This window comes from Salmo salar, chromosome ssa02 (genome assembly GCF_905237065.1).
Source record: "Salmo salar chromosome ssa02, Ssal_v3.1, whole genome shotgun sequence".
NCBI classification, from domain to species: domain Eukaryota; kingdom Metazoa; phylum Chordata; class Actinopteri; order Salmoniformes; family Salmonidae; genus Salmo; species Salmo salar.
This window is the reverse complement of record NC_059443.1, coordinates 7,530,713-7,556,553: the sequence shown is the minus strand read 5'-3', so window position 1 is coordinate 7,556,553 and position 25,841 is coordinate 7,530,713. Positions and strand designations below refer to the sequence as shown.

Genomic DNA, 25,841 nt, shown 5'->3' with positions numbered 1-25,841 from the left:
CATAGGGGTCTGGTTAAACTACGTATTATATAGAGAATGGCCCATAGGGGTCTGGTTAAACTACGTATTATATAGAGAATGGCCCTGGTTAAACTACGTATTATATAGAGAATGGCCCATAGGGCCCTGGTTAAACTACGTATTATATAGAGAATGGCCCTGGTTAAACTACGTATTATATAGAGAATGGCCCATAGGGGTCTGGTTAAACTACGTATTATATAGAGAATGGCCCATAGCGGTCTGGTTAAACTACGTATTATATAGAGAATGGCCCATAGGGGTCTGGTTAAACTACGTATTATATGGAGAATGGCCCTGGTTAAACTACGTATTATATAGAGAATGGCCCATAGGGGTCTGGTTAAACTACGTATTATATAGAGAATGGCCCATAGGGGTCTGGTTAAACTACGTATTATATAGAGAATGGCCCATAGGGTTCTGGTTAAACTACGTATTATATAGAGAATGGCCCTGGTTAAACTACGTATTATATAGAGAATGGCCCATAGGGGTCTGGTTAAACTACGTATTATATAGAGAATGGCCCATAGGGGTCTGGTTAAACTACGTATTATATAGAGAATGGCCCATAGGGGTCTGGTTAAACTACGTATTATATAGAGAATGGCCCATAGGGGTCTGGTTAAACTACGTATTATATAGAGAATGGCCCATAGGGGTCTGGTTAAACTACGTATTATATAGAGAATGGCCCATAGGGTTCTGGTTAAACTACGTATTATATAGAGAATGGCCCTGGTTAAACTACGTATTATATAGAGAATGGCCCATAGGGTTCTGGTTAAACTACGTATTATATAGAGAATGGCCCATAGGGGTCTGGTTAAACTACGTATTATATAGAGAATGGCCCATAGGGGTCTGGTTAAACTACGTATTATATAGAGAATGGCCCTGGTTAAACTACGTATTATATAGAGAATGGCCCATAGGGGTCTGGTTAAACTACGTATTATATAGAGAATGGCCCTGGTTAAACTACGTATTATATAGAGAATGGCCCATAGGGGTCTGGTTAAACTACGTATTATATAGAGAATGGCCCTGGCTAAACTACGTATTATATAGAGAATGGCCCTGGTTAAACTACGTATTATATAGAGAATGGCCCATAGGGGTCTGGTTAAACTACGTATTATATAGAGAATGGCCCTGGTTAAACTACGTATTATATAGAGAATGGCCCATAGGGGTCTGGTTAAACTACCTATTATATATAGAATGGCCCATAGGGGTCTGGTTAAACTACGTATTATATAGAGAATGGCCCATAGGGGTCTGGTTAAACTACGTATTATATAGAGAATGGCCCATAGGGGTCTGGTTAAACTACGTATTACACTGAGAATGGCCCATAGGGGTCTGGTTAAACTGTTTATTATATAGAGAATGGCCCATAGCGGTCTGGTTAAACTATGTATTATATAGAGAATGGCCCATAGGGGTCTGGTTAAACTACCTATTATATAGAGAATGGCCCTGGTTAAACTACGTATTATATAGAGAATGGCCCATAGGGGTCTGGTTAAACTACGTATTATATAGAGAATGGCCCATAGGGGTCTGGTTAAACTACGTATTATATAGAGAATGGCCCATAGGGGTCTGGTTAAACTACGTATTATACTGAGAATGGCCCATAGGGGTCTGGTTAAACTACGTATTATATAGAGAATGGCCCATAGGGGTCTGGTTAAACTGTTTATTATATAGAGAATGGCCCATAGCGGTCTGGTTAAACTACGTATTATACTGAGAATGGCCCATAGGGGTCTGGTTAAACTACCTATTATATAGAGAATGGCCCTGGTTAAACTACGTATTATATAGAGAATGGCCCATAGGGGTCTGTTTAAACTACGTATTATATAGAGAATGGCCCATAGGGGTCTGGTTAAACTACGTATTATATAGAGAATGGCCCTGGTTAAACTACGTATTATATAGAGAATGGCCCATAGGGGTCTGGTTAAACTACGTATTATATAGAGAATGGCCCATAGGGGTCTGGTTAAACTACGTATTATATAGAGAATGGCCCTGGTTAAACTACGTATTATATAGAGAATGGCCCATAGGGGTCTGGTTAAACTACGTATTATATAGAGAATGGCCCATAGGGGTCTGGTTAAACTACCTATTATATAGAGAATGGCCCATAGGGGTCTGGTTAAACTACGTATTATATAGAGAATGGCCCATAGGGGTCTGGTTAAACTACGTATTATATAGAGAATGGCCCATAGGGGTCTGGTTAAACTACGTATTACACTGAGAATGGCCCATAGGGGTCTGGTTAAACTGTTTATTATATAGAGAATGGCCCATAGCGGTCTGGTTAAACTATGTATTATATAGAGAATGGCCCATAGGGGTCTGGTTAAACTACCTATTATATAGAGAATGGCCCTGGTTAAACTACGTATTATATAGAGAATGGCCCTGGTTAAACTACGTATTATATAGAGAATGGCCCATAGGGGTCTGGTTAAACTACGTATTATATAGAGAATGGCCCATAGGGGTCTGGTTAAACTACGTATTATACTGAGAATGGCCCATAGGGGTCTGGTTAAACTACGTATTATATAGAGAATGGCCCATAGGGGTCTGGTTAAACTGTTTATTATATAGAGAATGGCCCATAGCGGTCTGGTTAAACTACGTATTATACTGAGAATGGCCCATAGGGGTCTGGTTAAACTACCTATTATATAGAGAATGGCCCTGGTTAAACTACGTATTATATAGAGAATGGCCCATAGGGGTCTGGTTAAACTACGTATTATATAGAGAATGGCCCATAGGGGTCTGGTTAAACTACGTATTATATAGAGAATGGCCCTGGTTAAACTACGTATTATATAGAGAATGGCCCATAGGGGTCTGGTTAAACTACGTATTATATAGAGAATGGCCCATAGGGGTCTGGTTAAACTACGTATTATATAGAGAATGGCCCTGGTTAAACTACGTATTATATAGAGAATGGCCCATAGGGGTCTGGTTAAACTACGTATTATATAGAGAATGGCCCATAGGGGTCTGGTTAAACTACCTATTATATAGAGAATGGCCCATAGGGGTCTGGTTAAACTACGTATTATATAGAGAATGGCCCATAGGGGTCTGGTTAAACTACGTATTATATAGAGAATGGCCCATAGGGGTCTGGTTAAACTACGTATTACACTGAGAATGGCCCATAGGGGTCTGGTTAAACTGTTTATTATATAGAGAATGGCCCATAGCGGTCTGGTTAAACTACCTATTATATAGAGAATGGCCCTGGTTAAACTACGTATTATATAGAGAATGGCCCATAGGGGTCTGGTTAAACTACGTATTATATAGAGAATGGCCCATAGGGGTCTGGTTAAACTACGTATTATATAGAGAATGGCCCATAGGGGTCTGGTTAAACTACGTATTATACTGAGAATGGCCCATAGGGGTCTGGTTAAACTGTTTATTATATAGAGAATGGCCCATAGCGGTCTGGTTAAACTATGTATTATATAGAGAATAGGGTGCCATTTTGGAACGCAGTCAGTGAAATATCTCTCTTGTTTATCTTGGAGGGGAAACAACAGATTTAGGCTATTGGCTGCTCTTCAGTGCTGCATATCTCTAACCTGTTTTTAAAGGGGAAATCTGGGATTCAAACAACAGGTTCTGATTGGGTAAAACAGTTCAACTAAATTCATAAGGATGATTTTAAAACTATTTCAAGGCATCAGCACATCCTCAGTGTTGTCATGCAGGTACGGACATGCAGTGCCTTCAGAAAGTATTCATAACTCTGGACTTATTCCACATTTTGTTGTGTTACAGCTTGAATTCAAAATGGATTGAATATATATATATATATATATATATATATATATATATATATATATATATATATATATATATATATATATATATATATATATATATATATATATATATTTTTTTTTTTTTCTCTCACCCATCTACACACACAATACCCCATAATGACATCACAATACCCCATAATGACATCATAATACCCCATAATAACAAAGTGAAAACATGGTTTTAGAAAAGTTAGCAAATGTATTAAAAAAGAAATGCAGAAATATCTCATTTACATTCACTACCGTTCAAAAGTTTGTGGTCACTTAGAAATGTCCTTGTTTTTGAAAGAAAATACATTTTTTTGTTCATTAGAATAACATCAAATTGATCAGAAATACAGTGTAGACATTGTTAATGTTGTACATGACTATTGTAGCTGGAAACAGCAGATTTTGTTTATGGAATATCTACATAGGCGTACAGAGGCCCATTATCAGTAACCATCACTCCTGTGTTCCAATGGCACGTTGTGTTAGCTAATCCAAGTTGATCATTTTAAAAGGCTAATTGATCATTAGAAAACCCTTCTTCAATTATGTTAGCACAGCTGAAAACGGTTGTCCTGATTAAAGAATTAATAAAACTGGCCTTCTTTAGACTAGTTGAGTATCTGGAGCATCAGCATTTGTGGGTTCGATTACAGTTTCTGGTCAATTTTATGTTATTTTAATCCACCAAAAATGTGCTCTTCTTTCAAAATAAGGACATTTCTAAGTGACCACAAACTTTTGAACGGTAGTGTCAGTATTCACACCCCTGAGTCAATACATGTTAGAATCACTTTTGGCAGTGATTACAGCTGTGAGTCTTTCTGGTCAAGTCTCTAAGAGCTTTGGACACCTGGATTGTACAATATTTGCAAATTAATATTTAAAAATTCTTCAAGCTCTGTCAAGTTGGTTGTTGATCATTGCTAGACAGCCATTTTTCTAGTCTTGCTATAGATTTTTAAAGCCAAAACTGTAACTAGGCCACTCAGGAACATTCAATGTTGTCTTGGTAACCAACTCCAGTGTATATGTGGCCTTGTTTTAGTGTATTGTCCTGCTGAAAGGTTGAATTTGTCTCCCAGTGTCTGTTGGAAAGTAGACTGAACCAGGTTTTCCTCTGGGAGTTTGCCTGTGCTTCGCTCTATTCCCTTTCGTTTCATTCTAAGAAACTCCTTAGTCCTTGCCGATGACAAGCATACCCATAACATGATGCAGCCACCACCATGCTTGAAAATATGAAGCGTGGTACTCAGTGACATGTTGGATTTGACCCAAACATAATAGTTTGTATTCAGGACATAAAATAATATTTTTTGCAGTTTTACTTTAGTGCCTTATTGCAAAGAGGATGCATGTTCTGGAATATATTTTTTGTTGACATTATGGGGTATTGTGTATATGCCAGTGACACATCTAAATGTAATCCATTTTTAAATTCAGGCTGTAACACAACAACATGTGGAAAAAGTCAAGGGGCGTGTGTGTGAATATTTTCTGAAGGCTCTGTATACAGTCACAATGATCTGATCATTAAAAGAGAGATTGTGGACTAGTCAGATCTTGTCAGATGGCTGTGTAGAGTTATGTACATTCTCAAGAGGCGGCTGTCTGCTATTGGACCCCAAGGTTATTGATTGTTCTTTTGTCTGTCTTCATATATGTCATTACCGTTAGGGTGTACTGTAATAACAGGTTGAAGTGTTCATGAAAGTATGGACTGGTGCATCAATAGACAGCTATTTGAGAGAAAATATACAAATGAAGGCGGGTTCATAACACGGGGGAGTACTCGCCTACCTGACCGCACATGTAGTCCTAAATGTTATGTACAAGACCAGAGCACAGTGATACTGACCTGAATGTTATGTACAAGACCAGAGCAGTGATACTGACCTGAATGTTATGTACAAGACCGGAGCATAGAGATACTGACCTGAAGGTTATGTACAGGACCAGAGAATAGAGATACTGACCTGAAGGTTATGTACAGGACCGGAGCATAGAGATACTGACCTGAATGTTATGTACAAGACCAGAGCACAGTGATACTGACCTAGATGTTATGTACAGGACCAGAGCATAGAGATACTGACCTGAAGGTTATGTACAGGACCAGAGCACAGTGATACTGACCTGAATGTTATGTACAGGACCGGAGCATAGAGATACTGACCTGAATGTTATGTACAAGACCAGAGCACAGTGATACTGACCTGAAGGTTATGTACAAGACCAGAGCACAGTGATACTGACCTGAATGTTATGTACAAGACCAGAGCATAGAGATACTGACCTGAATGTTATGTACAAGACCAGAGCATAGAGATACTGACCTGAATGTTATGTACAGGACCAGAGCACAGTGATACTGACCTGAAGGTGATGTACAGGACCAGAGCATAGAGATACTGTAGCTGATGACCTCCAGAGGTAGTGACGTGGTGATGTCAGCCCTTCCACTGTTCCCCTGCCTGTGGGAGAGGAACATGGACCCTGGTCAAAAGTAGGGTCCACGGAGATGGGAAAACACACGTTTCTGGAGGATCAGGGGTAATTATGAGAAATTGAAGCAGTGAGCTGCTGCCTATCTGGAAAAGGAAACGGGTATAATCACTCTGTCAGTAATTATCCTGGTGACTGTTCATCTAGCTAATGACTGCCTGTGTTGGAGCAGAGCTGTAACTGACCATGGTGACAACCCCACTGTCACTCAGCTGCAGCAAAACCCTACACCACACCCTCCTATTAGACTTTACATGTGCAGCCCATAGGGCTCTGATGAGCAGGGATAAGGTATCATACTCCATCAGCCCTCCAGCTTCATCTGGTCTTCCCTAGTTCCCTGGCTGTGTCCCAACTGGCTCCCTATTCCCTAGATAGTGAACTATAGGCCCTGGTCAAAGGTAGTGCACTATGGAGGGAATAGGGTGCCATTTGGGACGTAGACTCTGATTAGGATCCCTCCTGCACTGCAGCCTCCCTGGCCAGAGTCTGTTTACCAACAAGCAGCTGAATTAGGAAACCCAAAGTGCTCTTTGTTCCCCCTTCGCTGGTGCATGTCAGGAGGCTGGAGCGCCCCAGAATGTCAAGCAGCTCAGGGCAGCACAGCTGCACAGTCCGTCCCACATCCTCCTCCCGCCTTGGCAGCCGTTTAACGCGTAAAGTTTTCCCTAGGTACAGATCTAGGATCAGCGTCCCCTCCCCTAATCCTAACCTTAACAGTTAGTGGGGAAAATGAAAAACTGACCGAAGATCAGCATCGAGGGACAACTTCACCCTTCACCTTGGCAGCCAGAGAGTAGTAGAGAGATCAGTGCAAATTACATTTTGGATTATAATGTCAATAGTCATGGTATACACTTTTTAAATGTTTTATTTAACCTTTATTTAACACGTGGTTTTGTTTACAACAGTGTTGAAACAGGCTTTATAGTAGTAGTTGTGACATACTGTTTTGAGGATGTGAAATAGGCCTACTGTTGCATTATGGGTAAGTTGTTGTCATCATCTGCATTAGTAATAAAGCTGTGTTTATCAGAGGTCAGGCATTGGCTCAGGTGTCCAGGCATTGGCTCAGGGGACTTGGGAGGTGAAAAGGGAAGGGCTAGTAGGGGGGACATTTACCAGGTGTTTGGCTCCAATGACATTACCTGCTACTGTGTGGCATTGGATGCATTCCATTCCAAATGGCACTCTATTCCCTTTATAGTGCACTACTTTTAACCAGGGCTCTGGTCAAAAGTAGTGCACTACATAGGGAATAGGGTGCCATTTGGGACACCACGTTGCCTTCTGTTGTACTACTTTGTGCTCATTTCCTGTATCTGTAAATATCGTTTAGATTCCACTTGTATTTGTGGTTTGTAACTTTGAAATGTAAGGAAGTTCTCCTTTTTGTACTTCAGCTTGAAATAAGGGAACTATTGGTAAGAGGAGGAACATAGGGTAGTGGAATACTAGGCTCTATATGGATGGAACATGGACGTTTCACAATATGTAGGATATTACCAAGATTAATGTAGTCAGTATTCACCCATGCAAGATGGTTTGACTGTAGTTTTAAGTCTGAATCACAGTGCTGTTTCAGCTTGTTAGTGTTTGTTGATATTATGTCCCTGGTGTACAGTACAGTACAGGACCATGTCCATCTGATGATCTGGGTGATGGGAGCATGGCCAGACATGATGTGCCTTCCCAGATCTACAGTACGTTCAGATATGAACTTGTGGTTATTATCACCTAATCTGTGTGCCCTGGTTAAGCAGGAAGCTTGAGCTTCCCAGATCTACCGTACGTTCAGATATGAACTTGTGGTTATTATCACCTAATCTGTGTGCCCTGGTTAAGCAGGAAGCTTGAGCTTCCCAGATCTACAGTACGTTCAGATATGAACTTGTGGTTATTATCACCTAATCTGTGTGCCCTGGTTAAGCAGGAAGCTTGAGCTTCCCAGATCTACCGTACGTTCAGATATGAACTTGTGGTTATTATCACCTAATCTGTGTGCCCTGGTTAAGCAGGAAGCTTGAGCTTCCCAGATCTACAGTATGTTCAAAAGAAGGCTGATCAGATATTTTGATCTCCACAGCATATCATCAGACACTTTGTTATTGTTGAATTGAGTTGGATGATGATGATGATGCAGATGTTCTTACTTGATGTGTTTATCTTCGTCATCCTTATTCAATTTGGGGCTCATCTGTAAAAGAGACTTTGGTCTCAGTATGACTCCCCTGATTTTAAAATAAAGGTGAAATAAATCAGTCAATACAAACACCAGCTGCAGTTAGAGTATCTCAGAAAGGCCCTGAACTAAATCTATTGGCGTCTCTGCTGGAGCGGCTATTGTGCTGTCTCTTACCGCGTGTTGTTGGAAAGCCAAAGTAATATGAAGATTGGGACACACAAGTGAAGCTTCATGATAATCCTCGATGGATTTAACGTGAAAATGTTTGTCCAATAAACAAATTACTTTCATGGACACGTGGTTTTGTTTCTGAATTTTAGTTTGTTTGACATTTTTGGCAAGGTGAAACCAACCAGACCAGATAAACACACACACAATGTAACAAATAATCTAACTCTGATTGGAACTATAGCTGAAAACTGTGTGAAAAGGCCCTGATTCCATTACTAGCCATGGTACGACTCCAAAGCTTTTTACAGGAATGCGGTTGTGTAGAAAGCCTTGTCTTTGTCATATCATAGCTAAGTTGATTAGGCCGTGTGTCTCTCAAACTGTAACACACAGTAATAAGTGTTGTAAGTCCCAGGCTTGCTTCCTACTGTTGTGGCCCAATCCACAAGCTGTAATACTTTGTTTTGATTGCATCTTTGCCGTGAATAGAGCAACAACACCTTCATCACTTCCTTTATGTCAGTTAAACCCAGAGAACACAGAAAAGGTCATTGGTTTTGTCATAGCGAGGTGAACACTTTAATGCTGGGAATTGAGACACAGACAATGGTAAAATCCTTTTTATGTTTTGTCATGGCAAAGTAGAGTCATTTTTTCTAGAGATTGAGAGATTTTTAAAACCAGCATGATGAAATCCCATTGAGGTCGACATAAAGCTTCCAGCAACCTGATGAATGAGACAACTAATGCGGCTGAGTGGGTGTGTAGAGATAATTTCTGAATACAGTAAGACTGAAAACGCAGAGACATTGTGTTAAGTTATAAAGGAGCTACTCCCTCTGTAAGCACTCTGTCATTGCATCATAATATGAGTCAGCCAGTCTCTAGTACCATTAGTCTGACTAGTCAGCTGTGGATTTGTGGAAGGCCGCCCGCCTTATTATTGGACGCCCACAAGACTAGATACTAGATAGATCAGCTTGATTGTAGGTAAGGCATATGTAGCCCAAGTGCCAGTCTGTTGGTGCTATTATTATGCCAGCTCCTTGCTGTCATTGTCAAGCCAAACATGACAATGAGTGACAAGGACTTTTCATGATACAGTGGTTCCTCATTATGCATTTTGGGTCCCTTGGTTTTTATATGACCATGTGGTTCCTATGACAGATTTTGATGCGAGCCACCCTTGCCTTGTGGCATTCTTCAACGAAGATGGCTGACAAAACATTACGGTCGAACCAGATGTAAGTTGTCATAACGAGTCAAGCAAAACATGTCGCTGGACCAGACAGGTCTTACTTGCTACTCAAGGTAATAAAGTAATGACTTTTCAAATAAGTTACCTTACACGTTATGTTGGCTGACAATTTGTTAGCTATGCTGTCCTTACGAACCACATAGCATATCATTACAGCAGTATGTACCAGTATGTTAGCTATGCTATCCTTACGAACCACATAGCATATCATTACAGCAGTATGTACCAGTATGTTAGCTATGCTATCCTTACGAACCACATAGCATATCATTACAGCAGTATGTACCAGTATGTTAGCTATACTGTCCTTACGAACCACATAGCATATCATTACAGCAGTATGTACCAGTATGTTAGCTATGCTATCCTTACGAACCACATAGCATATCATTACAGCAGTATGTACCAGTATGTTAGCTATGCTATCCTTACGAACCACATAGCATATCATTACAGCAGTATGTACCAGTATGTTAGCTATACTGTCCTTACGAACCACATAGCATATCATTACAGCAGTATGTACCAGTATGTTAGCTATACTGTCCTTACGAACCACATAGCATATCATTACAGCAGTATGTACCGGTATGTTAGCTAGCTACCTAACGTTAGTAGTTATACATCAAACTTGCCAGTAAATTAACTATAGGCTATCTAACTACCCAACGTTTACTGACTTGATTATTCTCGTCATTCTTAGCTTAGCTAAATGGTATAGTCGTTGTGCTCTCTCAATGGATATTCAGGTGCTTTTGTAAATTGGCTCTGGCTATCTATAGGCTGGACAATAGAACGAGTCAAAATGCACCCGAGGCTGAAAAATGTCTTAAGACGTCTTACTTCCACGTCTCAGAGCAAGTGACATCACCGATTGAAACGCTATTAGTGCGCACGCCGCTAACTAGCTAGCCATTTCACACCGGTTACACCCGAGTTGAAAAAACCCAGAAATATACACATTGCGATATTTGGCAAAATAGAACAGCTTGAATATAACCCCACTAGATACAGAACAGTTTGAATATAACTCCACTAGATACAGAACAGTTTGAATATAACCCCACTAGATACAGAACAGTTTGAATATAACTCCACTAGATACAGAACAGTTTGAATATAACCCCACTAGATACAGAACAGCTTGAATATAACCCCACTAGATACAGAACAGCTTGAATATAACCCCACTAGCTACAGAACAGTTTGAATATAACCCCACTAGATACAGAACAGCTTGAATATAACCCCACTAGATACAGAACAGCTTGAATATAACCCCACTAGATACAGAACAGTTTGAATATAACCCCACTAGATACAGAACAGTTTAAATATAACCCCACTAGATACAGAACAGCTTGAATATAACCCCACTAGATACAGAACAGCTTGAATATAACCCCACTAGATACAGAACAGTTTGAATATAACCCCACTAGATACAGAACAGCTTGAATATAACCCCACTAGATACAGAACAGTTTGAATATAACCCCACTAGATACAGAACAGTTTGAATATAACCCCACTAGATACAGAACAGCTTAAATATAACCCCACTAGATACAGAACAGCTTGAATATAACCCCACTAGATACAGAACAGTTTGAATATAACCCCACTAGATACAGAACAGTTTGAATATAACCCCACTAGATACAGAACAGTTTGAATATAACCCCACTAGATACAGAACAGTTTGAATATAACCCCACTAGATACAGAACAGCTTGAATATAACCCCACTAGATACAGAACAGTTTGAATATAACCCCACTAGATACAGAACAGCTTGAATATAACCCCACTAGCTACAGAACAGTTTGAATATAACCCCACTAGATACAGAACAGCTTGAATATAACCCCACTAGATACAGAACAGTTTGAATATAACCCCACTAGATACAGAACAGCTTGAATATAACCCCACTAGATACAGAACAGCTTAAATATAACCCCACTAGATACAGAACAGCTTGAATATAACCCCACTAGATACAGAACAGCTTGAATATAACCCCACTAGATACAGAACAGTTTGAATATAACCCCACTAGATACAGAACAGTTTGAATATAACCCCACTAGATACAGAACAGTTTGAATATAACCCCACTAGATACAGAACAGTTTGAATATAACCCCACTAGATACAGAACAGCTTAAATATAACCCCACTAGATACAGAACAGCTTGAATATAACCCCACTAGATACAGAACAGCTTGAATATAACCCCACTAGATACAGAACAGCTTGAATATAACCCCACTAGATACAGAACAGCTTGAATATAACCCCACTAGATACAGAACAGTTTGAATATAACCCCACTAGATACAGAACAGCTTGAATATAACCCCACTAGATACAGAACAGTTTGAATATAACCCCACTAGACACAGAACAGTTTGAATATAACCCCACTAGATACAGAACAGTTTGAATATAACCCCACTAGATACAGAACAGCTTGAATATAACCCCACTAGATACAGAACAGCTTGAATATAACCCCACTAGATACAGAACAGTTTAAATATAACCCCACTAGATACAGAACAGCTTGAATATAACCCCACTAGATACAGAACAGCTTGAATATAACCCCACTAGATACAGAACAGTTTGAATATAACCCCACTAGATACAGAACAGCTTGAATATAACCCCACTAGATACAGAACAGCTTAAATATAACCCCACTAGATACAGAACAGCTTGAATATAACCCCACTAGATACAGAACAGCTTGAATATAACCCCACTAGATACAGAACAGCTTGAATATAACCCCACTAGATACAGAACAGCTTGAATATAACCCCACTAGATACAGAACAGCTTGAATATAACCCCACTAGATACAGAACAGCTTGAATATAACCCCACTAGATACAGAACAGCTTGAATATAACCCCACTAGATACAGAACAGTTTGAATATAACCCCACTAGATACAGAACAGCTTGAATATAACCCCACTAGATACAGAACAGCTTGAATATAACCCCACTAGATACAGAACAGCTTGAATATAACCCCACTAGATACAGAACAGTTTGAATATAACCCCACTAGATACAGAACAGTTTAAATATAACCCCACTAGATACAGAACAGCTTGAATATAACCCCACTAGATACAGAACAGCTTGAATATAACCCCACTAGATACAGAACAGTTTAAATATAACCCCACTAGATACAGAACAGCTTGAATATAACCCCACTAGATACAGAACAGTTTGAATATAACCCCACTAGATACAGAACAGCTTGAATATAACCCCACTAGATACAGAACAGCTTGAATATAACCCCACTAGATACAGAACAGTTTGAATATAACCCCACTAGATACAGAACAGCTTGAATATAACCCCACTAGATACAGAACAGCTTGAATATAACCCCACTAGATACAGAACAGCTTGAATATAACCCCACTAGATACAGAACAGTTTGAATATAACCCCACTAGATACAGAACAGTTTGAATATAACCCCACTAGATACAGAACAGCTTGAATATAACCCCACTAGATACAGAACAGCTTGAATATAACCCCACTAGATACAGAACAGTTTGAATATAACCCCACTAGATACAGAACAGTTTGAATATAACCCCACTAGCTACAGAACAGCTTGAATATAACCCCACTAGATACAGAACAGCTTGAATATAACCCCACTAGATACAGAACAGTTTGAATATAACCCCACTAGATACAGAACAGTTTGAATATAACCCCACTAGATACAGAACAGTTTAAATATAACCCCACTAGATACAGAACAGCTTAAATATAACCCCACTAGATACAGAACAGCTTGAATATAACCCCACTAGATACAGAACAGCTTGAATATAACCCCACTAGATACAGAACAGCTTGAATATAACCCCACTAGATACAGAACAGTTTGAATATAACCCCACTAGATACAGAACAGCTTGAATATAACCCCACTAGATACAGAACAGTTTGAATATAACCCCACTAGATACAGAACAGTTTGAATATAACCCCACTAGATACAGAACAGCTTGAATATAACCCCACTAGATACAGAACAGCTTGAATATAACCCCACTAGATACAGAACAGCTTGAATATAACCCCACTAGATACAGAACAGCTTGAATATAACCCCACTAGATACAGAACAGTTTGAATATAACCCCACTAGATACAGAACAGCTTGAATATAACCCCACTAGATACAGAACAGCTTGAATATAACCCCACTAGATACAGAACAGTTTAAATATAACCCCACTAGATACAGAACAGTTTGAATATAACCCCACTAGATACAGAACAGCTTGAATATAACCCCACTAGCTACAGAACAGTTTGAATATAACTCCACTAGATACAGAACAGTTTGAATATAACCCCACTAGATACAGAACAGTTTGAATATAACCCCACTAGATACAGAACAGCTTGAATATAACCCCACTAGATACAGAACAGTTTGAATATAACCCCACTAGATACAGAACAGCTTGAATATAACCCCACTAGATACAGAACAGCTTGAATATAACCCCACTAGATACAGAACAGTTTGAATATAACCCCACTAGATACAGAACAGCTTGAATATAACCCCACTAGATACAGAACAGTTTAAATATAACCCCACTAGATACAGAACAGCTTGAATATAACCCCACTAGATACAGAACAGCTTGAATATAACCCCACTAGATACAGAACAGTTTGAATATAACCCCACTAGATACAGAACAGTTTGAATATAACCCCACTAGATACAGAACAGTTTGAATATAACCCCACTAGATACAGAACAGCTTGAATATAACCCCACTAGATACAGAACAGCTTGAATATAACCCCACTAGATACAGAACAGTTTGAATATAACCCCACTAGATACAGAACAGCTTGAATATAACCCCACTAGATACAGAACAGCTTGAATATACAGTGTATTCAGACCCCTTGACTTCGCAATGAGTGGTTTGGAAGGAATCAGTGACAGTGGCTAACTGAAATCATTGCAAAGCAATGACTAGCCTGCTGTTTAGTGGAGTTGCTGTGTGGTCCCAAATCTGGGATTAAGGGGCTCTTTTCCAAGTTTAAAATGATAAACATTCAACATTGGCCATGCTGTCAATGAAGCATGCTTTGTGCCGCGCTCAAAACAACTGTTAAGTCGGAACTGCAAAAACTTGACTTCAGTGAGTTCAAGACAACTGGGAAGTAGGAAATAAACGTTTTGAACGGTCATCCAACTCGGAATTGTAAATCCGGCCTCTTTCTAGAGCTACGACCTGAAGATCAATGACGTCAACATGATTCGACCATGGTTTTTTCCCCGAGTTCCCAGTTGTTTTGAAAGCACCATAAATCCAGAGAATGCCCGACTTTGACAAAATTTGCCCACGAAGGACTGCCGCGCCACCCTCCTGTTCAATGAGCACAGCACAACAAGGTGAGTCCAAAAATGTCCTGTATGCTGCTGCATAAAGGATGTAATATGCCAGGGAGATATGTATACTGTAGCTAAGAAAGTAATACTAAGTGTATGTTATGTAGTAACAAGTTAGTAGCCCATTAGATGTTAGTGCCTCACCCAAAGAATTTGGTCTATTTACCCCTCTTAATTTAGCCTACTGTTCTGACTTGGTGGCGGAACTGCACATATAGCCTATAACCTGTTTTTGAGAAACGTAATCATAAAATATTGTAAGAGCTTTCATTGTCTGCTTATATGCCCCCTTTATTTATCCTACGGTTCTAACTTGGTGTACAGAGAGAACACTGTAAGAGCGGCCCATGTTCTGAATTCTGTTGCTGTACATTTCAAAAGTGCTAAACATATAGTTTTATTGAATATGTCTGTCCTAGCTCGCTTATTGTCTTAATCAAAATTACAGATTACCTCTTATCCGCTTGTCGTCCCCTTATGCCATAGTTTGTACATCTCAATTGTCAGTAGAAATCACATTTGTTTAAACAAGTCAGCCATATCAGCTATGTTTTTTTAAAGGGCAGTAAATGAGGCTGAATGAACTGTTTCGCTGCCAGACAAAGCTCCGCTGATAGCCAGGTGTAGCAGAAGCAATATGCTGGGACTGCTGTTGGGACAGCTTTATGGGGGCACTAACAGTTTGTGGGCACCGTTTGTCACCGTTATAGTGCAGTTCATGTATTGTTTAGTGTTGTGTTATGTACTGGCTTTGCTGGCATGCATCCCACTTTTCTTTCCTTTCCCCCCAACAAGATGTACATGCTGAAATCATCACTGCTGCTTTGCATGAGTTAGCCTAAGCCTATCTATTGTATTAAAATGAAAATGTTCACATTATTCAAACACTCGCTGCTTCAACTTCAGTGGCCTACCTCTCCTGTCGTAGTCGGGCGTGAGAGTTCAAGTGCGCCTAGTATGCGTGGTGTCATTGAAATAGAGTTGGCTGGCTACATGGGCGGAGAATCACGTGCCAGTTAACTTAACAGTAGCGGTGCATGGGTAAAATTACCTGGGAAGCCAAGTGAAGCCATATTACAACCTACACTGTATGTGTTGTGATAATTGCGTTGTTTGCTGTTAATTCATATTCCTTGTGACTGTGATATATAGGCCGAGACAATAAGACAGTGGCAGAATAAATTCAACAACACCTTTGTTTTATCACAAAACCAGATAGCAACCTCTGTCCAGGGAAGTCCACGACGCATGTTGCATGTTTATTTATTTTATTTATTTAACCTTTTAGTAAGACAGTTATATGACCTACAGCTTGCTTAAGCAAGTTAATGTTTCCGACATTTCCGGACCACGAAACAACTATTGATTTAGAACCACAGACAGTTACCGCAAGTCACAAAGAAACCAGGAGCCGCCTCCTCTATTTCTGCACTAGTCAACTTCAACGTCATCAAATCACCTCTGCTTAGTCTAAAACTGTGACAACTAAAAGATAACAAAAACTATTTAGTCCAATCAACATCACATAAATATGATGTGGCTGTCCATTTTTCTGATTTCTGTTTGCGCGTGTGTGCGTTCGTGTAAGTAGAAAAACATGTTTACTCACCCAACCTGTAGAGAAAGGCCAATGCCATCCTCTCTTTCATGTTGACCAAACGGTCTCCCACTCTGTCATACAGTACACGCTTGTATTTTGTTGTTGTCCTAGGCTACCTAGATAAAATGCTTGCTCGCTAGCCTAACTTCCATTCATGGGTAACGTTAGCTAGTTAACATTAGCCTTCTACATCTAGCTACATATTGAACTTCCATCCTCTCAGGCCAGGGGCACAACAATGTATGAATTAATGGTTGGATCAGAATCGCTGTTGCAATCATTGGCCAGTAAGGAGAATTAGGTAAGTCCAAATCCCTATCTCCATCCATGGCTAATTTAGGAAAGGGAGAATTGTATCTATCTAGCTAGCCACCAGAGAACAACAACAACGAGATGCAACATTTCAAGTTGTTTCTGGTAAAGACTTATGCTCTCAAAGCCATTTGATAGGAGACGCCAAATCCAAGCTGGCTTCACTTGATACCTGTTTTTTACGCCAGGACCAATCAAAGTTGATCTCCCTCAGTTTAGCTCAACGCTGATTGGCTAATTTGTATACTTTTTTTGTCAAGGGAGGCCAAATGCTCGCTGGCTTCCCTTGTATTCAATGCCACTGGCTGCAAGAATGTCACACTCGTTTGGACCAGACAGTAGACATAGAGAGACAGAGGGTTGCTGTTTGCTCGCTCCTTTTCCTGTGAGATACATTCATTCAGCCTCTTGCCAATTGAAGGAAAATGATGATACACAAAGAGATGAGAAAAACAAAATGTTCATATTTTTGGGTGGGAGCCTGGTTTCCCTTGTCGTTTGTGAATACACTTCACTCTAACTTAAATATGAAATGAACTTTAAATAGGATTAGACTAGTTTACTACAGTGTCTGTAAATAAATATTTATAATGGAAAGAAGTGGAGGGCGCTCAACCAACGTGAGTCGAGGTGCAATCAAAAAATCAATCATCATGAAAAGGTTCTGGTCAGTCACACCGACAGCGTCATTGTGCAAAATGTTCCGCAGCATCATCTGGATATGTGTGAAACAAAAGTTTAACATTCACCTTTCTGCTACCGTTTCTGCCAAGCCGTCTACACACACAGTTTGATGCATAAGTTTGATTAAGTTCTATAAATCCAACGTATGCACCACACAGAACGCACTGCAACTGCCTCTGTAACGCAATGCTGCAAGACAAACGCAGCGTTCCATTGGAAATGAATGTACTTCTGGTGTACCACAATGCAATGTCACCGTCGGTGTGACCGAGGCGTACTATGGTGAGCTAGCGTTGCGACTTTTCAATTTCAATAAGTAGACTGCCCATTTATTTGTCTCTGCCTGTAAATCGGCCTCCTGAGGTAGGCTATATGCTAAAGTAGCTGTTATCATTCTGCTTCAAGTTCAGTAGCCAGGTGCGTTTGTGGTCTCAATTAAATAGAGTAGGCTATAGCCCATGGGCCGAGAAGCACGGGGCAGTTATCTTTCCAAGGAAATGTACTTCCTAAATATGATTAGGCTATTGTCTAGAAATACATATTGGTCACCCATAGGCTATTTCTCAGTTTGAAACTCCCAAAGGGTAGGCTATAAAAATAGCTCAAGAGAAAGGGCAAGTCTCTCCAACTCTGCTGACTTCAAACTACATCTACCATATTGGCTGATATAGCCCAGTATTAAATACAGATAGCCTAATATAATGGACCCTGTGAGAATCTGGTAATTATACCTATTTCTTAAGTAATTTGCACATTTGATATTGTCTATAGGGCACAAAATTGCTGGGACCATGGCTGGCAAGAGAGCTATGTCACATACGCCTAAAATAACTTTGTGGGACTGCGGTTGGGTTTGGAACCAGTTCTTGCGGTAGAGCGTGGGAGTCGCACAGAACACCTGCGGGCGTGGTGCAGTATGAACACCTGCGGGCGTGGTGCAGTATGAACACCTGCGGGCGTGGTGCAGTATGAACACCTGCGGGCGTGGTGCAGTATGAACACCTGCGGGCGTGGTGCAGTATGAGCACCTGCGGGCGTGGTGCAGTATGAACACCTGCGGGCGTGGTGCAGTATGAACACCTGCGGGCGTGGTGCAGTATGAACACCTGCGGGCGTGGTGCAGTATGAACACCTGCAGGAGGTAGCGGGATGAAGAAATCAGTCCAGTGCAGACCTCTACTGTGGATAACTGACAATGATGTGATTATTTCAAGGTAATTCTATCTTCATGTCACTGAGACAGACAGACGGTCAGGGTATGAGGTGGCTGTTGAAATGAAGAAAGTACACGTGTTTATGGAGAGCCATTATGGCTAAACTTGGATCACAGATGACAACTTGAGGGCATATTATATTTGTACTGAGACTTTTACTTATGCCTTACTGTGCAGAGCAGGTACACATCGGTCAAGTACCTTGTAATGACTGTCATACTGAAGCTATAGTCAGCTTTCCAGTGAACAGGTCTAACACTTCCCAATACAAAACTCATTCAGAAACACTGTTCTTCTTCAGAAAAGTAAACCTATTATCACCTAGGCAGATATGTTGGCTTCCACAACAACTCATCGAACTGTTCAAACATTCTGTACACCAACTGTGTTCCCATACACGTCACTCATTCTGTACACCAACTGTGTTCCCATACACGTCAGTCATTCTGTACACCAACTGTGTTCCCATACACGTCAGTCATTCTGTACACCAACTGTGTTCCCATACACGTCAGTCATTCTGTACACCAACTGTGTTCCCATACACGTCAGTCATTCTGAGAAGTAGAATGCTGAGTACATGCAGTGCTAGATAGTTGGAGGATGCTGTTGGGTCGAGCCCTTACCGACATCCCCATCTGCTTCACAAATAGCTCCAGTAATTAAAGAGGAAGAGGCCTACTATGAGGAGGCTGAGTTTGAGCGTCGCGTGGAGGAAATGTGTTTCGGTTATAGTGACTTGGCATTTCCTGGTTGCTTGACAGAAGGAGAGAGAGACGGAGCGAGCAAGAGACAGACGGACAGACAGACACTAGTGCTGGTTAGGAGAGCGGGCTGGAGACAGACAGACACTAGTGCTGATTAGGAGCGATGTGCTACTTACTACTCTGAGGAGCTGAAGCACCCTGTGGGCCTGTCTGGACCTACTGTTCTGACTCTGGACTCCCTGATAACCTAGGACCCAGGAGGGCTCACTGAGACTGGGTTCCTCTGAACCCCTTCTCCCTGCCCTCCCAGACACATGCAATGAGACATGGACTGGCCCACAAATGACAGTCAACTGGTAGGCTAATATTATCATTTCATTCTAGATTGATTCCAGAAAATGTGAAGATATGAGCCAAATGTTCAGCCACTCACATTGATGCACTGCATCTTACTGTATATTGGATTTAACATCTGTTACGTTGCCGCTGCTGATTTTAAAAGACGTTTGCTGAAGTTACACATTTGCCAGTAGTAGTGATCTTTAAACGGGGGTTTCTGAAGTATGTTTTGGAGTTTGCCTTGCAGCCATATTGGTGCTGCTGCCAGCTGTTGACAATGTAGCTAACTTCCTCTATAGGGGCCTGTGGGCGTCTTTCAGGCTGCAAGCATCAACGAGGCATTAGTAAACTATGTAATGAGTCAGGTTGGCCCTTGTGGGAACTGTACACCCTCACTCCACACACCGCCTGATGTGTGGAAGAAAATAACACTCCTCGTTCTCACGTGAAGAAGGCTTTGCGTCTCTCAAACGTCAGGCTCTGTGTGAAGTCATGGGAAGGTCTCCTCTTCACTCCCTAGTAGAAAGCTGAGCTGATGTAGCATGTCTCTGTATGACTGTAATGGCACTAGCAAACTAGGTTTAAAGTGTCTCTGTCACAGTGCACCATCACTAGAAGTTCTTAGATGATTTGAACGGGAGACGTCAGTTGCACATCAATGAATGTTACCACTGAGCTCTATCTCTACGACTGATAACATCTGTTCCTAAGATAGATTGACATGTTGATAGGGTGAGGGAGGCTTATACTGAGCCACCCTGCAATAGTAGATAGTACTCAGTATCTCTGTGGTGCTAGTGTTGTTTAGTGACATCAATAGTAGATAGTACTCAGTCTCTCTGTGGTGCTCTAGTTGTTTAGTGACATCAATAGTAGATAGTACTCAGTCTCTCTGTGGTGCTAGTGTTGTTTAGTGACATCAATAGTAGATAGTACTCAGTCTCTCTGTGGTGCTAGTGTTGTTTAGTGACATCAATAGTAGATGGTACTCAGTCTCTCTGTGGTGCTAGTGTTATTTAGTGACATCAATAGTAGATAGTACTCAGTCTCTCTGTGGTGCTCTAGTTGTTTAGTGACATCAATAGTAGATAGTACTCAGTCTTTCTGTGGTGCTAGTGTTATTTAGTGACATCAATAGTAGATAGTACTCAGTCTCTCTGTGGTGCTCTAGTTGTTTAGTGACATCAATAGTAGATAGTACTCAGTCTCTCTGTGGTGCTCTAGTTGTTTAGTGACATCAATAGTAGATGGTACTCAGTCTCTCTGTGGTGCTCTAGTTGTTTAGTGACATCAGTAGTAGATGGTATCAGTCTCTCTGTGGTGCTAGTGTTGTTTAGTGACATCAATAGTAGATAGTACTCAGTCTCTCTGTGGTGCTCTAGTTGTTTAGTGACATCAATAGTAGATAGTACTCAGTCTCTCTGTGGTGCTCTAGTTGTTTAGTGACATCAATAGTAGATAGTACTCAGTCTCTCTGTGGTGCTAGTGTTGTTTAGTGACATCAATAGTAGATAGTACTCAGTCTCTCTGTGGTGCTAGTGTTGTTTAGTGACATCAATAGTAGATAGTACTCAGTCTCTCTGTGGTGCTAGTGTTGTTTAGTGACATCAATAGTAGATGGTACTCAGTCTCTCTGTGGTGCTAGTGTAGTTTAGTGACATCAATAGTAGATGGTACTCAGTCTCTCTGTGGTGCTAGTGTTATTTAGTGACATCAATAGTAGATGTTTAGTGACATCAATAGTACATAGTACTCAGTCTCTCTGTGGTGCTCTAGTTGTTTAGTGACATCAATAGTAGATGGTACTCAGTCTCTCTGTGGTGCTAGTGTTGTTTAGTGACATCAATAGTAGATGGTACTCAGTCTATCTGTGGTGCTAGTGTTATTTAGTGACATCAATAGTAGATAGTACTCAGTCTCTCTGTGGTGCTAGTGTTATTTAGTGACATCAATAGTAGATGGTACTCAGTCTATCTGTGGTGCTCTAGTTGTTTAGTGACATCAATAGTAGATAGTACTCAGTCTCTCTGTGGTGCTAGTGTTGTTTAGTGACATCAATAGTAGATGGTACTCAGTCTCTCTGTGGTGCTAGTGTAGTTTAGTGACATCAATAGTAGATAGTACTCAGTCTTTCTGTGGTGCTAGTGTTGTTTAGTGACATCAATAGTAGATGTTTAGTGACATCAATAGTAGATAGTACTCAGTCTTCTGTGGTGCTCTAGTTGTTTAGTGACATCAATATAGATAGTACTCAGCCTGTGGTGCGTGTTTAGTGACATCAATAGTAGATGGTACTCAGTCTCTCTGTGGTGCTAGTGTTGTTTAGTGACATCAATAGTAGATGGTACTCAGTCTATCTGTGGTGCTAGTGTTATTTAGTGACATCAATAGTAGATAGTACTCAGTCTCTCTGTGGTGCTAGTGTTATTTAGTGACATCAATAGTAGATGGTACTCAGTCTATCTGTGGTGCTCTAGTTGTTTAGTGACATCAATAGTAGATAGTACTCAGTCTCTCTGTGGTGCTAGTGTTGTTTAGTGACATCAATAGTAGATAGTACTCAGTCTCTCTGTGGTGCTAGTGTTGTTTAGTGACATCAATAGTAGATGGTACTCAGTCTCACTGTGGTGCTCTAGTTGTTTAGAGACATCAATAGTAGATGGTACTCAGTCTCTCTGTGGTGCTCTAGTTGTTTAGTGACATCAATAGTAGATGGTACTCAGTCTCTCTGTGGTGCTCTAGTTGTTTAGTGACATCAATAGTAGATGGTACTCAGTCTCTCTGTGGTGCTAGTGTTGTTTAGTGACATCAATAGTAGATGGTACTCAGTCTCTCTGTGGTGCTCTAGTTGTTTAGTGACATCAATAGTAGATGGTACTCAGTCTCTCTGTGGTGCTAGTGTAGTTTAGTGACATCAATAGTAGATGGTACTCAGTCTCTCTGTGGTGCTAGTGTTATTTAGTGACATCAATAGTAGATGTTTAGTGACATCAATAGTAGATAGTACTCAGTCTCTCTGTGGTGCTCTAGTTGTTTAGTGACATCAATAGTAGATGGTACTCAGTCTCTCTGTGGTGCTAGTGTAGTTTAGTGACATCAATAGTAGATGGTACTCAGTCTCTCTGTGGTGCTAGTGTTATTTAGTGACATCAATAGTAGATGTTTAGTGACATCAATAGTAGATAGTACTCAGTCTCTCTGTGGTGCTCTAGTTGTTTAGTGACATCAATAGTAGATGGTACTCAGTCTCTCTGTGGTGCTAGTGTTGTTTAGTGACATCAATAGTAGATGGTACTCAGTCTCTCTGTGGTGCTAGTGTTATTTAGTGACATCAATAGTAGATGTTTAGTGACATCAATAGTAGATAGTACTCAGTCTCTCTGTGGTGCTCTAGTTGTTTAGTGACATCAATAGTAGATAGTACTCAGTCTCTCTGTGGTGCTAGTGTTGTTTAGTGACATCAATAGTAGATAGTACTCAGTCTCTCTGTGGTGCTCTAGTTGTTTAGTGACATCAATAGTAGATAGTACTCAGTCTCTCTGTGGTGCTCTAGTTGTTTAGTGACATCAATAGTAGATAGTACTCAGTCTCTCTGTGGTGCTAGTGTTGTTTAGTGACATCAATAGTAGATAGTACTCAGTCTCTCTGTGGTGCTAGTGTTGTTTAGTGACATCAATAGTAGATAGTACTCAGTCTCTCTGTGGTGCTAGTGTTGTTTAGTGACATCAATAGTAGATAGTACTCAGTCTCTCTGTGGTGCTAGTGTTGTTTAGTGACATCAATAGTAGATAGTACTCAGTCTCTCTGTGGTGCTCTAGTTGTTTAGTGACATCAATAGTAGATAGTACTCAGTCTCTCTGTGGTGCTAGTGTTGTTTAGTGACATCAATAGTAGATAGTACTCAGTCTCTCTGTGGTGCTAGTGTTGTTTAGTGACATCAATAGTAGATAGTACTCAGTCTCTCTGTGGTGCTAGTGTTGTTTAGTGACATCAATAGTAGATGGTACTCAGTCTCTCTGTGGTGCTCTAGTTGTTTAGTGACATCAATAGTAGATGGTACTCAGTCTCTCTGTGGTGCTAGTGTTGTTTAGTGACATCAATAGTAGATAGTACTCAGTCTCTCTGTGGTGCTCTAGTTGTTTAGAGACATCAATAGTAGATGGTACTCAGTCTATCTGTGGTGCTCTAGTTGTTTAGTGACATCAATAGTAGCCTGGGTTCCAGTCTGTTTCTGCTCTCTTGCCAACTCCTTGGCTTGACAATGACAGCAATGGAGTAGGAAAGAGCACAAACATATCTGGAACCAGGCTAGAAGAGGCTATGTGAGAGATGGGAACAGATCTGGGACCAGGCTAGACGAGGCTATGTGAGAGATGGGAACAGATCTGGGACCAGGCTAGACGAGGCTATGTGAGAGATGGAAACAGATCTGGGACCAGGCTAGATGAGGCTATGTGAGAGATGGAAACAGATCTGGGACCAGGCTAGACGAGGCTATGTGAGAGATGGAAACAGATCTGGGACAAGGCTAGACGAGGCTATGTGAGAGATGGAAACAGATCTGGGACCAGGCTAGATGAGGCTATGTGAGAGATGGAAACAGATCTGGGACCAGGCTAGACGAGGCTATGTGAGAGATGGAAACAGATCTGGGACCAGGCTAGACGAGGCTATGTGAGAGATGGAAACAGATCTGGGACAAGGCTAGACGAGGCTATGTGAGAGATGGAAACAGATCTGGGACAAGGCTAGACGAGGCTATGTGAGAGATGGAAACAGATCTGGGACCAGGCTAGACGAGGCTATGTGAGAGATGGGAACAGATCTGGGACCAGGCTAGACGAGGCTATGTGAGAGATGGAAACAGATCTGGGACCAGGCTAGACGAGGCTATGTGAGAGATGGGAAACAGGACTGGGGAGCAGGCTTGATGAGGCTAGGTGAGAGATGGGAACAGATCTGACAGGCTAGACGAGGCTATGTGAGAGATGGAAACAGCTGGGACCAGAGCTAGACGAGCTATGTGATAAATGCTGGAACACTACAGGTAGAAGGCTATGTGAGAGATGTCTGTGTTATAGAACCTACAGTAGAACTCTGTATAAATGTCCCTGTGTTATAGAACCTACAGTAGAACTCTGTATAAATGTCCCTGTGTTATAGAACCTACAGTAGAACTCTGTATAAATGTCCCTGTGTTATAGAGCCTACAGTAGAACTCTGTATAAATGTCCCTGTGTTATAGAGCCTACAGTAGAACTCTGTATAAATGTCCCTGTGTTATAGAACCTACAGTAGAACTCTGTATAAATGTCCCTGTGTTATAGAACCTACAGTAGAACTCTGTATAAATGTCCCTGTGTTATAGAACCTACAGTAGAACTCTGTATAAATGTCCCTGTGTTATAGAACCTACAGTAGAACTCTGTCAAAATGTCCCTGTGTTATAGAACCTACAGTAGAACTCTGTATAAATGTCCCTGTGTTATAGAACCTACAG

The 25,841-nt window shown here is 40.8% G+C and overlaps 1 protein-coding gene across 4 annotated transcripts in view; it reads left to right on the top strand.

The window, feature by feature from the left end:
• LOC106591355 (neurobeachin-like protein 2) overlaps positions 1-25,841 on the top strand; it is a 147,842-nt gene that overhangs the window by 7,985 nt on the left and 114,016 nt on the right. The window contains exon 1 of one of the 4 annotated variants that reach the window (XM_045696979.1): positions 20,053-20,358. The exons of the other annotated variants lie outside the window; for them this stretch is intronic. Within the exon in view, the coding sequence (XP_045552935.1) occupies positions 20,329-20,358 (30 nt within the window). The 5' untranslated portion in view covers positions 20,053-20,328. Of the gene's footprint in view, positions 1-20,052; positions 20,359-25,841 lie in introns of those variants that run through there. 4 annotated transcript variants of the gene reach the window in all.